This window comes from Haematobia irritans, chromosome 1 (genome assembly GCF_050003625.1).
Source record: "Haematobia irritans isolate KBUSLIRL chromosome 1, ASM5000362v1, whole genome shotgun sequence".
Lineage (NCBI taxonomy): Eukaryota > Metazoa > Arthropoda > Insecta > Diptera > Muscidae > Haematobia > Haematobia irritans.
Genome location: NC_134397.1, coordinates 13,709,226 through 13,725,763, shown reverse-complemented (window position 1 = coordinate 13,725,763; position 16,538 = coordinate 13,709,226). Strand labels below are relative to the sequence as shown.

The window sequence follows — 16,538 nt, the reverse complement described above, 5'->3', positions numbered from 1 at the left end:
TAAAAAAATGCATTATCTATTTAGAGTGGGAAAATGAGAAATGATTTTGAGAAGGATATGTAAAACACAAGTGAAGTTTGTAATAGGGAGCCTTTTTATACCCACCACCATAAGGTTGTGATGGGGGTATAATAAGTTAGCCATTAAATCGATATCAATTTACGACCCTATAAAGAAAAATTATGGAAATTCTTAAAGGGAACTCTGTAGAAGCCTGTATTGGGATTACAGCAAATATCCTGAAGACGTCTTAGAAATTTTCCATGATCGTATTTTCTTTTTATAGAGAAGTTTGCCACTTTTCTTAAATTAGTGAGCCACCTTTTATTGCGAATGCTATTTTTTGTGTGTTACGTTTTCGAAATTCTCTACGGCAACTATCTAGACTATCTGAACCGTGATTTGAATAGACGGATATCAATATTTTTTCTTAGAATTTCTGAACGCAATTTTCCGTTTATGCAATTCGTTGTGCCACCTTTTAGTGAAACTGCATTTTTTATGGCACTTTTTTTAATTTCCAATTTTCCGTTTATGAAGAAATGTCCAATTTTTCTTAAATAGGTGTGCCATCTTTTATTGCGAATGCTATTTTATTGTGTTAATTTATAGAAATTCTAATTGGCAATGCTATAGGAGAGTGCATCTGGATCAGGGTTGGTCTAAAAACTTATTATTTTTTAAATTTGGTCCGACCATCAGAAAAGGAACTTTGTTGATTTTGGAATTTGGTTGATAGAAATAAAATATTTTCTATAGAAATACAATTTTGTACAGAAATAAACTTTAACAAAATTCTGTATAGATACAACTTTTATATGGAAATAAATTTTGCGATCACTTTCTATAGAAATAAAAATTTGACAAATTTTCTACAGAAATAAAATATTGAAAAAATTCTATAGACATAAAATTCTTCTATAGAAATACAATTTTTTCTATAGAAATGAAATTTCGACAAAATTTCCAAAAGAAATGAAATCTTGACAAAATTTTCCATAGAAATAAAATTTTGACAAAATTTTCTATAGAAATAAAATTTTGACAAAATGTTCTATAGAAATAAAAATTTGACTAATTTTCTATAGAAATAAAATTTTGACTAAATTTTCTACAAAAATGAAATTTTGACAAAATTTTCTATAGAAATAAAATGTTGACAAAATTTGCTATAGAAATGAAATTTTGACAAATTTATAGAAATAAAATTTTTCTATAGAAATAAATTTTTGGCTAAATTTTCTATAAAAATGACATTTTGACAACATTTTCTATAGAAATAAAAATTTGACAAATTTTCTAAAGAAATAAAATTTTGACTAATTTTCTACAAAAATGAAATTTTGAAAAAAATTTCTATAGAAATAACATTTTGGCTACATTTTCTATAGAAATGACATTTTGATAAAATTTCCTAAAGAAATGAAAGTTTGACAAAATTTCCTAATGAAATGAAACTTTGACAAAATTTTCCATAGAACTGAAATTTTTCTATAGATGTAAAATTTGGACACATTTTTCTAATGAACTAAATGTTTAACAAAGTTTCCTATAGAAATAAAATGTTGAAAAAATTTTCTATAGAAATAAATGTTTTTTATAGAAGTAAAATTTTGGCTAATTGTTCAATAAAAATGACATTTTGACAAACTTTTCTATAGAAATAAAATGTTGACTACATTTTCTATAGAAGTAAAATTGTGACAACATTTTATATAGAACAAGTATACACGGCCGTAAGTTCGGCAAGGCCGAATCTTAAGTACTCTCCACCGTGGATTGCGTAGAAACTTCTACGAAAGACTGTCATCCACAATCGAATTACTGGAATTGTGGTATCTTAAAACTTCTTAACATCGTTTTCTAAATTGTGAGTTAGTCCATACGTGGTATATATTACACAAAAAAGTTATGTATAGGTAAGTCTACAAATAATTACGAATCGACATGGAAATTGAAATATGGGGGTCGCTTATATGGGGGCTATATAGAATTATGAACTTGATATGGACCAATTTTTGGTGTGATTGGGGATCGATTTATCTGAGGGCTATATATAACTATAGACCGATATGGACCTAGTTAGGCATGGTTGTTAACGGCCATATACTAGCACAATGTACCAAATTTCAACTCGGATGAAATTTGTTCCTCCAAGAGGCTCCAAAACCAAATCTCGGGATCGGTTTATATGGGGCTATATATGATTATGGACTGATATGGACCAATTTCTGCACGGTTTTTAGAGACCATATACTTACACCATGTACCAAATTTCAACCGAATCGGATGAAATTTGCTTATCTTAGAGGCTCCGCAAGCCAAATCTGGGGATCGGTTTATATGGGGGCTATATATAAATGTGGACCGATATGGCCCATTTGCAATACCATCCGACCTACATCAATAACAACTACTTGTGCCAAGTTTCAAGTCGATAGCTTTTTTCGTTCTGAAGTTAGCGTGATTTCAACAGACGGACGGACGGACATGCTCAGATCGACTCAGAATTTCACCACGACCCAGAATATATATACTTTATGGGATCTTGGAGCAATATTTCGATGTGTTACAAACGGAATAACAAAGTTAATATACCCCCATCCTATGGTGGAGGGTATAAAAATAATTTTGGCTAAATTTTCTATGGGAATAAAATTTTGACAAAATTTGGATATAGAAATAAAATTTTGACAAAATTTTGGCTAAATTTTCTACAGAAATAAAATTTTGACGACATTTTCTATAGAAGTAAAATTATGACAAAATTTCCTATAGAAATAAAATTTTGTTAAAATTTTGACAAAATTTTTTATAGAAATAAAGTTTTGACAATATTTTCTATAGAAATAAAATTTTGACGACATTTTCTATAGAAGTAAAATTGTGACAAAATTTCCTATAGAAATAAAATTTTGACAAAATTTTTTATAAAAATAAAGTTTTACAAAATTTTTTATAGAAACAACATTTTGGCTAAATTTTCTATAGAAATAAAAATTTGATAAAAATTTCTCTAGAAATAAAATGTTGACTAAGTTTTCTATAGAAAAAAAAATTGACAAAATTTTTTATAGAATAAAATTTTGACAAAACTTTCTATAGAAATAAAATTTTGACAATATTTTCTATAGAAATAAAATTTTGACAATATTTTCTATAGAAATAAAATTTTGACAAAATTTTCGATAAAAATAAAATGTTGACGATATCTTCTATAGAAATAAAATTGTGACAAAATTTTCTTTAGAAATACAATTTTGGCTAAATTTTCTATAGAAATAAAATTGTGACAAAATTTTCTTTAGAAATAAAATTTTGATAAAATTTACTATGGAAATAAAATTTTGACAACATTTTCTATAGAAATAACATTTTGGGATAATTTAATATAGAAATGAAGTTTTGACAAAATTTTCTATAGAAAATTGACAAAAAATTCTATAAAGATAAAATGTTGACAAAATTTTCTATAGAAATAAAATGTTATTTTTCATGTTAGCCTGATACCGAAACAGGCAATTAACGTCCAAAGATAAGATTAAGGGACTTGGAGGTATATGAAAAGATGATGTACAGTGGCAGTAAAAATGATTAAATTTGTAAGAGGATAATTCCCAAAAGTTTTCTTCATAAGGGGTTAGCATAAAGGGACCAAAATTGAGTTATCTATCCCAGCCAGATCTATACTGAAGACTGTGGAAATGTTCATTCGCCCGAACCGAAACATGTACAGTATAGGCGTGTATAGATTTGTATCTGTCGTTTTCTTTTCAATGATTCATTAATAATAAGTTCCTTAATTTAAGTATGTCCATTAAGCTCGAATAATAATTGTAAAATTAAAAATAAAATGTTGACAAAATTTTCTATAGAAATAAAATTTTGGCAGAATTTAATATAGAAATAAAATTTTGACAAAATTTTCTATGAAAACAAAATTGACAAAAATTTCTATAAAAATAAAATTTTGACATAATTTTCTGTAAAAATAAATAGAAATAAAAATTTGACAAAATTTTCTATCGAAGTAAAATTTTAGAAAAATTTTAACTTTTAAATAATATTAATTTGTTGTGGAAAAATGGTCCGCTGGTAGGGATTTTAGTCCAATTTTGAAAAAATCTTGGTCCAAAGTAAAAATTCATTGTGGCAACGCTGTTTGGGAGTACAACAGACAGACGGACATTGTTGTATTGTCTTAGAATTTCTCTCTGTGGATGTTTTCCCTGTATGAAGAAGTTTGCCACTATTTGTGCCACCTTTCTTAATTTACTATGAACGCTTGTTTTAAACACGTTCAAGAAGTCTGTATTGGGGTTACAACAGACGAACATCGTTATATTGTCTTAGAATTTCTCCCTCAGTGTATTTCCCCTTTGAGAATAAGTTTGTCACTTTTTGTGCCACCTTTCTTAATTTACTGTGCGAGCTTTAATTGTGAACGCTTATTTTTTGCGGCAACGGCAACGTTTGATAAGTCTGTATACGACAGATAGACAGACGAACATCGTTATATGGTCTTAGAATTTTTCCTTGATTGTATTTTCCCTGTGTGAAATTTGCTACTTTTTGTGCCACCTTCTAGTGCAAATGCATTTTTTGTGCCATATTTTTATTAGTTATAAACGCCAATAATAAAAACCGAAATTTCAATTTAGCATTTATGTGATTCCTTAAACTAAAGCTTCAGCATTTAAATAACTGACCTATTGCTATTTATTATGTCGCCTATAAATGTATGTGCGTGTGTGTGTGAGTGTATATGTAACATAGACCCAGTGCATCACTTCATCATCCTCTCTGTAAATGAACACAAAATTTATTGTCTACTAATTGAGTTGAGTTTCCTGCATTGATTGTGGTTACAAGATTTGCATTTAATACTCAATCATTTGGAATTTTTGTGTGGCCCTTTTAGTGAGGTCATGTGTTTTCTTTCAATTAGGATAAAGCCACATACAAATAAAAGTAATAGTATTTAATTACTTACAGGCCAAAAATTAATAACAAATAATTTGTAACATTCGCACACGCACACACCGACACACTTATATTTGGACATACTAGGTCATACATATAGGCATACCAAAAAGCAAAATTTGCTCTTCTCTACTATCAAGGACAAAATGCGTGGGCTTAGATCATGAAATGGGTGGAGTTGATGCTAAATAATTGGGTCTAGAGAGACAGAGAGTGAGAGGGAGAGAGAAAAGAAACCAAGTCTATAATTGTTGAGATTGGTTTTTGTAACAACCTTTGTGCTGTGTTATGCTCGGTGACCTTTTTCCCAAAAATTAACCAGAAATGTTGTTGGTCATTTAGTTTATGACCCTGCCACAGAGAGAAAAAGAGCGAGAGAGGAATAAAGGAAGGCATTGTTTTTTTTGGAAAAAGTGATGACAATGCATTGTTGCTTACTGGGTGTGTAAATGTCTGTGACCAACTTTGATGTCCTTTGGCAAGTTTGTTTTCTATCACATACACATACACACTCACATTCTCATACATGCGAAAACACACAAAACAAATTGCAACAATATTAATTAGTAGCAGAAGTTTGTCCTATATGAGGACACACACACCCATACACTTACATTTACAAATTATCCTGGTAGTTTAGAAATATAACTACAATGTCTTTTGTGGTCTATTTTGTCAATTGGTGGTAGGTGGTCACATTCTATAGCATGGTGATAGCAATAAAAAGGACATAACAAATTAAGCAAATTAAATGTAAACATTAGAAGAAGTAACCAAAAAATAATCACAATTGACAGGGTTGAACATTAGCACTTACATTGTGTATCATTCACTGTGTGTGTGTGTGTTTGTTTGCCTTGGTAATAGAGTTAAAGATGTCCAGTCCTAGAGGGATTTTGGATTAAAGAGAATGCATTAGTTTGGGAGAGCAAATAATAATGATTAAAATATTTAAAATATTAAAATGAAATAAAATTTTAACAAAATTTTCTATGGAAATAAAATTTTAACAAAATTTTCTATAGAAATTAAAATTTTGAAAAAATTTCTATAGAAATAAGATTTTCTATAGGAAAAAAGGTTTGACAAAATTTTCTATAAAAAAAATATTTTGACAACATTTTCTATAGAATTAAAATTTTGAAAACATTTTCTATGGAAATAAAATTTTGACAAAATATAAAAAAAAAACATTTTGACAAAATTTTCTATAGAAAATAAATTTTGACAAAATTTGCTATAGAAATTAAAATTTTGACAACATGTTTTATTGTAATAAAATTTTGAAAAATCTTTTATAGAAATAAAATTTTGACAAAATACAAAAAATAAAATTTTCTAAAGAAATAAAATTTTGACAAAATTTTCTATAGAAATAAAATTTTGACAAAATTTTCTTCAAAAATAAAATTTTGACTCAATTTTTTATAGAAATAAAATGTTGACAAAATTTTCTATAAAAATAGTAATTTTTGACACAATTTTCGATAGAAATACAATTTTGCAAAAATTTTCTGTAGAAATAAAATTTTGCAAAAATTTTCTATTGAAATAAAATTTTGCAAAAATTTTCTATAGAAATAGTATTTTGACAAAATTTTCAATAGAAATAATATTTTAACAACATTTTCAATAGAAATAAAATTTTGACAAAATTTTCTACAGAAATTAATATTGTGATAAAATTTTCCATTGAAATAAATTTTTGACAAAATTTTCTACAAAAATAAAATGTTGACAAAATTTTCTATAAAAATAAAATTTTGTCACAATTTTCTATAGATATAATTTTTTGACAAAATTTTCCCTAAAAATAAAAATTTTTGACACAATTTTCGATAGAAATAAAATTTTGCAAAAATTTTATATATAGAAATAAAATTTTGGTAAAATTTTCTATAGAAATAAAAGTTTGACAAAATTTTCTATTGAAATAAAATGTTGAGAAAATTGTGACAAAATTTTCTATTGAAATAAAATGTTGAGAAAATTTTGACAAAATTTTCTATAGAAATAAAATTTTGACCAAATTTTCTATAGAAATAAAATTTTGACAAATTTTTCAATAAAAATAAAATTTTGACAATATTTGCTATAGACTTTAGGCTTTCCTTACTTCTTTATTTTTCTGTATTATATTTCATTTATTTGCTTTGACACAACAATGACAAGGTTTTAATATGCTCTCAAAATCATTTTATTTTTAAATTCTATAAACACTTATCCTTTTTTGTGAAATTCATTGACCATTGGTTATAAACAATTGCTGCAAATATCCAAAGCTCTCTATTAATAACTAACTAATCATCATCATCCTGAACTGTCATCATAGTCATCTTCATGGCGACACAACTGGCATAGAAGAAAAGTTTGTTGGAATAAAATTCGTAATGAAAAACGTGATGACATTCCAGTGATTGTGGCAAAAAAACAAAAAAAAAAAAAATAAATAAATAATTACAGAAAAAAACGCACACGAGATTGAATGGTGGTAAAAAGGCAAAAAATCAACATTGCCGCACAACATCAAAATGACAACAGACACTAATGACAATAATGCTGATGATAAAACATTGAAAAGTAGCAAACATGACAAGCATTATAAACATAGAGGGCATCAGCAGGATCCTTCGATGAGAGGTGATTGGAAAGTCTTCTCTAATAAAGGATAACAAAATGGCCACAAGCCACAAATCCTTAAAATGACACAAAAGCCAGGCACAAACACACACACACACACACATGTATAGAAAAGGACAATTTTGTCTGACCATCATTTAGGTTGTGGCATATGTAACGAAAACCCAGACGGCGACGACAGATCTAAGAGCATTAATATCTGCAATGACAAGAAAATTGACAACTACCAGACAGTTCCAATACGGATTTAGTATTAAAAAAAAATGGAAGAGAATCTAAACCCGCAGGACTCGGTAGATGAATTGAGAAAGTCTCAGCGAAGGAGCTGAAGATCACAGTGAGGGAATATCGCACCCAAAATGCATCAGTGCACCGATGTGTTACGTACAAGGTTGCCACAGTTGGTAAAATTCTACCAAAAATTTTGACAAAATTTTCTATAGAAATAAAATTTTGACAAAATTTTCTATAGAAATAAAATTTTGACAAAATTTTCTATATAAATAAAATGTTGACAACATTTTCTATAGAAATAAAAGTTTGTCAAAATTTTCTATAGAAATAAAGCTTTGACAAAATTTTCTATAGAAATAAAATTTTGATAAAATTTTCTACTGAAATAAAATTTTGACAAAATTGTCTATAGAAATAAAGTTTTGACCAAATTTCCTATAAAAATAAAATTGTGACAAATTTTCTATAGAATAAAATTTTGACAAAATTTTCTATAGAAATAAAATTTTGTCAAATTTTCTATAGAAATAAAATGTTGTCAAAATTTTCTATAGAAATAAAATTTAGACAAAATTTTTATAGAAATAAAATTTTGTTGTTTTAATTAGTTGACCTTTAAACTTTTAATTATATTTGCTTAGTTCGGCTTGAGGTCATGTGAATAAAAACAGATGTTGTTGTTTTTTGAGTTGTATTTTTATATTTAATTTTTTTTCCAATATTTCGAGACATCTCCGATGCTCGTCTTCAGGAAATTAATTTACATTTAAAGAACAGTGAACTTCTTTACAGTTGTAAATATACTCCCTTGTAAAGAAGTTCACTGTTCTTTAAATTTAAATTAATTTCCCTGAAGACGAGCATCGGAGATGTCTCGAAATATTGGAAAAAAAATTTAAATATAAAAATACAACTCAAAAACAACAACATCTGTTTTTATTCACATGACCTCAAGCCGAACTAAGCAAATATAATTAAATAAAATTTTGACAAAATTTTCTATAGAAATAAAATTTGACAAAATTTCTATGGAAATAAAATTTGTCAAAATTTTCTATGGAAATAAAATTTTGACAAAATTTTCTATAGAAATAACAATTTGACAAAACTTTCTAATGAAATAAAATTTTAACAAAATTTTCTATTGAAATAAAATTTTGACAAAATTTTCTATTGAAATAAAATTTTGACAAAATTTTCTACAGAAATAAAATTTTGACAAAATTGTCTATAGAAATAAAATTTTGACAAAGTTTTCTACAGAAATAAAATTTGGAGAAAACTTTCTATAGAAATAAAATTTTGACAAAATTTTTTAGAAATAAAATTTGACAAAATTGTCGATAGAAATAAAATTTTGACAAAATTGTCTATAGAAATAAAATTTTGACAAAATTTCCTAAAAAATAAATTGACAAAATTTTCTACAGAAATAAAATTTTGACAAAATTTTCTATTGAAATAAAATTTTGACAAAATTTTCTATTGAAATAAAATTTTAACAAAATTGTCTATAGAAATAAAATTTTGACAAAATTGTCTATAGAAATAAAATTTTGACAAAATTTTCTATAGAAATAAAATTTTGACAAATTTTCTGTAGACATTAAATTTTGACAAAGTTTTCTATAGAAATAAAATTGTGACAAAATTTTCTATGTAAATAAAATTTAGTCAAAATTTCTATAGAAATAAAATGTTGGCAAAATATATTATAGAAATAAAATTTTGACAAAATTTTCTATTGAAATTAAATTTTGACAAAATTTTCTATAGAAATAAAATTTTGACAAAATTTTTAAAGAAATAAAATTTTGAAAAAAATTTTATAGAAATAAAATTTTGAAAAAATTTTTTATGGAAATTAAATTTTGACAAAATTTCTATTGAAATAAAATTTTGTCAAAATTTTCTATGGAAATATAATTTTGACAAAATTTTTAGTACTAAAATTTGCAAAATTTTCTACAAAAATAAAACGTTGAGAAAATTTTCTGTAGAAATAAAATTTTGGCTAATGTTTCTATAAAAATGAATTTTTTACAAAGTTTTCTATAGAAATAAAATTTTGACGACATTTTCTATAGACATAACATTTTGGCTAATGTTTCTATAAAAATGAAATTTTGTCAAAATTTTTTATGGAAATAAAATTTTGAAAAAATTTTGAAAAAATTTTGTATAGAAAAAATTGTGACAAAATTTTCTATAGAAATAAAAGTAAAAAAATAAAATTTTTTGTTTGGTAGGTTTTTTGGTAAAATTTTCTCTAAATTTTGGTAGAATATTTATGGCTCGAGTGGTAACCGTGATTACGTATCCCGAAAATATTTCCTTTGTATACTAAAATAATTAGCACTAAGCTATAAGTGAAAGGATGAGCACGCAAACGCTAGAAGAATGTTTCTTTATTTCGGGTCCTGGTTTTTCAGTTGACCCTATAACTAAAATAAAAATTTCAATAACAACGTAATATAATAATCAGCACTTATTGAACATACCATTAGATGCCTTCATTCATGTTTTTGTCAGTGAACAAATGAACATTATATCGATTTTTTCCATGGCAAATTTTGCAGGAACTTCATATCCCTTGCAAGGCAAGGATATTCCAACATTATAAGAAACAAAAAAAAAAAACAAACATTTGCAGAAAAAAAAAACAACGACAATAACGTGATAACAAAGCTTGCATCATTTGTGCCCCAAAACCCAAAGCGAAGACGACGACTTTGAGTGTTTGACAAAGACAAAGGATCAAACAAACACGTCGAAGGACTTTTGTTTAGTCATTCTCATTAGCGTTGTTAAGCAGACATCACACGCGCTTACTGTTCTTTAACTCTTGCACACATACTCGCATACACACACACACAGCTTAATCGCAACCAAGGGGATATACTAAGAAAATTGTCGTTGTTTCCGTTTCCTTAATTTTTACATTTTTTTTGCTTTCGAGTTTCTTTGTTTGAAAAGCTTCAGCTCCAGAACATGTGTATTTGCAATTTTAGCTAATTTGTATTTTGCCTTCATGTTTGACTTAATTTTTGTACGTTTTTTTCTCTTTCATGTCTGTGTTTCAGAATCAAATAATACAACATAATCAACGTGCTGGCGTTATTGTAAGCAGTGGTGATTTGGCTCTGCAGGGTGTAACACGTCATCAGGCGGGAAATTACACCTGTACAGCATCCAATGTGGAAGGTGATGGTGATAGTAATGTCGTCGAGCTGAAAGTGATGTGTAAGTATAGAGCACATACATAGGGAGGGGTAGTAATAAGTACAAGTGATGGGGAAATTTAATGTGGTATTAAAAAATTTCGCGAAAAGTTGAAATCATTCCTAAAAAAGTAAAATTTTAAACAAAATTTTATTTTATAGAAAATTTTGTGAAAATTTTATTTCTATAGAAAATTTTGTGAAAATTTTATTTCTATAGAAAATTTTGTGAAAATTTTATTTCTATAGAAAATGTTGTCAAAATTTTATTTATATAGAAAATTTTGTCAAAATTTTATTTATATAGAAAATTTTGTAAAATTTTTCTATCTATAGAAAATTTTGTCAAAATTTTATTTCTATAGAAAATCTGTCAAAATTTTATTTCTATAAAAAATTTTGTCAAATTTTTGTCTTATAGAAAATTTTTCTATAGAAAAATTTGTTCAATAGAAAAATTTGTCCAAAGTTTATTTCTATAGAAAATTTTGTACACATTTTATTTCTATAGAATTTTTTTTTTTTTAAATTTCATTTCTATAGAAAATGTTGTAAACATTTTATTTCTATAGAAGAATTGTGTCCAAATTTTATTTCTATAGAAAATTTTGTTAAATTTTATTTCTATAAAAATGTTTATCAAAATTTTATTTCTATAGAAAATTTGGTCTTAATTTTATTTCTAAAAATGTCAACATTTTATTTCTATAGAAAATTTTGTAAACATTTTATTTCTATAAAAAAATTTGTTTAAATTTTATTTCTATAGAAATTTTTTTCAAAATTGTATTTCTATAGGAAATTTCGGCCAAATTGTTTTTATGTAGAAAATTTTGTCCAAATTTTATTTCTATAGAAAAATTTGTTAAAATCTTAGTTCTATAAAATTTTTTGTCAAACTTTAGTTCTATAAAAAATTTTAGCAAAATGTCATTTCTATAAAAATTTTTCCATTATTTTTTATAGAAAATTTTGTCTAAATTTTAGTTCTATTGAAAATTTTGTCAAAATTTTATTTCTTTAGAAATTTTATTTATATAGAAAATTTTGTCAAATTTTATTACTATAGAACATTTGGTCAAAATTTTATTACTATAGAAAATTTTATCCAAATTGTATTAATATAGAAAATTTTGTCAAAATCTTATTTCTATAGAAAATATTAAAATTTTATTTCTATAGAAAATTTTGTCAAAATTTTATTTCTATAGAAAATGTTGTTAAAATTTTATTTCTATAGAAAATTTTGTCAAAATCTTATTTCTATAGAAAATTTTGTCAAAATTTTCTTCCTATAGAAAATTTTGTCAAAATTTTAGTCCTATAGAAAAATTTGTCCAAAGTTTATTTCTATGGAAAATTTTGTCTAATTCTTTTTTCTATAGAAAATTTTGTTTAAATTTCATTTCTATAAAAATTTTTATCAAAATTTTATTTCTATAGAAAATTTGGTCTTAATTTTATTTCTAAAATTGTTGTCAAAATTTTATTTCTATAAAAAATTTTTGTAGAAAATTTTGTAAACATTTTATTGTAAACATTTTATTTTTTAAATTTTGTCCAAATTTTAGTTCTATAGAAAATTTTGTTCAAATTTTATCCTAAAACAAGCGTGCTAGAGCGACAAGGAGGTTAATTCGTGACTCACCATCCCAAAAACTCGAAAATTCCATTCAAATCCTACAATATCAAAATTTTTATACAAAAAAACTTTTTTGCTCATATCTCCTAAACTATATAAAATTGGAGTCCTACATCGAAAAGGAGATTAATTTGTGACTAACCCCCATTATGTCAAAAATTCTATCCAAATTCTAAAACATCGAAATTTATATATGAAAATTTTCTTTTGCTCATATCTCCTAAACTATGTGTCGTACAGCGAAAAGGAGGATAATTTGTGATCATTTCCAAAAAATTTAAAATTTCTTTCAAATTCTAAAAACAAAATTAAAATTTTTATTTGAACAATTTTTTTTTGCTTATATCTCTTAAACAAAGCGCTCTACAAGGAAAATGAGGTTAATTCGCTATCACACCAAAAAAAAAAAAAACAAATTTCATCCAAACTCAAAAAAATCCATATTTATACCCTTCACCACTACTATGGTACAGGGTATAATAAGTTTGTGCATTTGTATGTAACGCCAAGAAGGAAAAGTCTGAGACCCATCGTTTAGTATACCGTCCGTCCGTCCGTCCGTCCGTCTGTCTGTCTGTCTGTTGATGTATTTTTGTGTGCAAAGTACAGCTCGCAGTTTTAGTCCGATTGTCCTAAAATTTGGTATAGGGTCCTGTTTCGGCTCAAAGACGATCCCTATTGATTGCCTGTCTTAGAAAATTTTGTCCAAATTTTATTTCTATAGATAATTTGTCCAAATTTAATTTTTAAAAATTTTGTCAAAATTTAATTCTATAGAAAATTATGTAATTTTGTTATAGAAAATTTTATTTCTATGGAAAATTTTGTTAAATTTTTTTTCTATAACAATTTTTATCAAAATTTTATTTCTATAGAAAATTTGGTTTTAATTTTATTTCTAAAAATGTTGTCAAATTTTATTTTTATAGAAAATTGTGTAAACATTTTATTTCTATAAAAATTTTATTTTAATTTTATATCTATAGAAAATTTTCTCACAGTTTTATTTCTATAGGAAATTTTGGTCAATTTTTTTATGTAGAAAATTTTGTCCAAATTTTATTTCTATAAAATTAAAATTTTAGTTCTATAAAAAAATTTGGCAAAACTTTAGTTCTATAAAAAATTTTATCAAAATTTTTTTCAATTATTTTTTATAGAAAATTTTGTCTAAATTTTATTTCTATAGAAAATTTTGTGAAAATTTTATTTCTATAGAACATTTTGTAAAAAAAATATTTATATATAAAATTTTGTCAATTTTTTTATATCTATATATAAATTTTATTAAAATTGTATTTCTATAGAAAATTTTTGTCAAAATTTTATTTCTATAGAAAATTTTGTCAACATTTTATTTCTATAGAAAATTTTGTCAAAATTTTATTTCTATAGACAATTTTGGCAATATTTTTATTTCTATAGAAATTTTTTTCAAAATTTTATTTCTATAGAAAATTTTGTCAAAATTTTATTTCTGTAGAAAATTTTGTCAATTTTTTTTATAGAAAATTTTGTCAAAATATTATTTCTAAGAAACATGTGTCAAAATTTTATTTTAATAGAAAGTTTTGTCAAAAATTTATATCTATAGAAAATTGTGACAAAATTTTATTGTTATAGAAAATTTTGTCAAAATTTTATTTCTATAGTCATTGGTGTCAAAATTTTATGTTTATAGAAAGTTTTGCCAAAAATTTATTTCTATAGAAAATTTTATCAAAATTTTATTTCTATAGAAAATTTTGTGAAAATTTTATTTCTATAGAAAATTTTGTTAAAATTTAATTCTATTGAACATTTTTTCCAAATTTTATGTCTATAGAAAATTTTGTCTACATTTTATTTCTATAGAAAATTTTCTCTACATTTTTTTATTGAAAATTTTGTCTTAAGTGTATTTTATAGAAAATTTTGTCACATTTTTATTTCTATAGAATATTTTGTCACAATTTTATTTCTATAGAAGTTTTTGTCCAAATTTTATTTCTATATAAATTTATGCCAAAATTTTATTTCCCATTCCCATTTGTCTCTGGTTTTGTTGTTTTTTGTTAACAGGAAAACTTTAGTAATATTTTTAAGACTTTGACATGCAATCAAATTAACATTTAATTTAATTCTAAAAATACACACACACTGACATTCACTTTAGCACATTGTCCTTAAGACACGCGCTCTACACACCACTAACCCCATCCAAATTTCAACCATCCATTCTAATTGTAAAATTAGATACCGTTTAAAGGGTGACTGAGAGAAACTCCTGTACTTCCGGTTGTGTGGCAGATTTACAAACTCACCCTTAGACAAATACACATATAAGCACACTTATACACATCCTTTCAATTTCCGCTAATGAATTAAAAGTTCTTGAAATGTATTCTAACAATGTGTCTGTCATCTTAGAAATCTTTTCGTAAAAGCCACAACTTCTTTGTTTAATTATTGTCATTGTCGACATAGTGATTGGGTAAATTTTGGTATGTCAAGAGCGATGTAAATGTTCTCATCGCTTTGGCATCATTGAAACTCTTGATATTTGGAAATGTGTATACTTTCCAAGTAGGAAGAGTTTTCATCTTAATTTTAACAAAAATAAAACTCTCTTAACCTATGATGGTATGCGTTCAAGGCTTAATTTGGAAACACTTGGAAGGGGAAGTCCTACCTTATAATCCAGACAGTCCTACCTTATAGTCTTTTGATTACCATTTTTTCCGACCGATAACGTATTATCTGACTGATCAGCATTTTCGTTCGTTATCGAATCGATAAAATTTTTGGCTTCCTCAAAATTATAAGGATGACAAATATTTTGCTACTAAAATTATGTCTACATTAGAATACTTGTGATTTATTTCATTATTTATTTGTTTGTTGCTTTATTTGAAGAATAACAAATTAGAAAATGTCTAAAACATATTTAGAGAAAATATTCCGAAAATTGACAAAGAGAACAACCTACGTATACTTGTTATTAATAGAGACAATCTTAACTTTTCCAATTAATAACAAGTATACGTGGGAGGTAACAAACAATTAATGTAGCTCATACGACACCATTAACGAAATACTTAAAATCATGAAATCAAAAGAAAAAAGTTAATAAGAACAAAAAAATAAATAAATGTGAGCTATAAATACATAAAAAATAATAATTCTTTAATAATTAAAAAAATAATTTATCGTCGTTTACAATTCATTTATTAAATAAAATCTAGATTTTCGCTAGAATCGAACTTATAGCTAATGCTATTGCCAAAGCTTCTTTGTCATGAAATATTTTTAGCAAGGCTAGCCATACCATAATGTTAATTATCAAGGTGGTAATTTATTATTTTCGCTATCCAAAAGTTCTTAAAAAATGTTTCCCTTAAAACTTTCAATTTTTGTTTCTATAAAAATTTCATTTCTAAAAAATAGCTAATACTTTTTTCCTTGAAATATTCCTCATTGTTTTCTCTCTCTCCTAAGTACTAACTTTTTTTTTTATACCCACCACCATAAAATGGTGACGGGGGTATAATAAGTTTGTCATTCCGTTTGTAACACATCGAAATATCGATTTCCGACTATATAAAGTATATATATTCTTGATCAGGGAGAAATTCTAAGACGATATAAGCATGTCCGTCTGTCCGTCTGTCTGTCTGTCTGTTGTAATCACGCTACAGCCTTCAATAATGACGCTATCGTCCCCAAATTTGGCACAGATTAGTTTTTTGTTTGCAGGCAGGTCAAGTTCGAAGATGGGCTATATAGGTCCAAGTTTTGATATAGTCCCCATATAAACCGACCTCCCGATTTGGGGTCTT

The 16,538-nt window shown here is 25.5% G+C and overlaps 1 protein-coding gene across 1 annotated transcript in view; it reads left to right on the top strand.

Moving 5' to 3' along the window:
- Positions 1 to 16,538, top strand: part of side-VI (sidestep VI transmembrane protein) — a 663,002-nt gene that overhangs the window by 543,591 nt on the left and 102,873 nt on the right. The window contains exon 12 of the mRNA XM_075289298.1: positions 10,941 to 11,100. Within this exon, the coding sequence (XP_075145413.1) occupies positions 10,941 to 11,100 (160 nt within the window). The remainder of the gene's footprint in view (positions 1 to 10,940; positions 11,101 to 16,538) is intronic.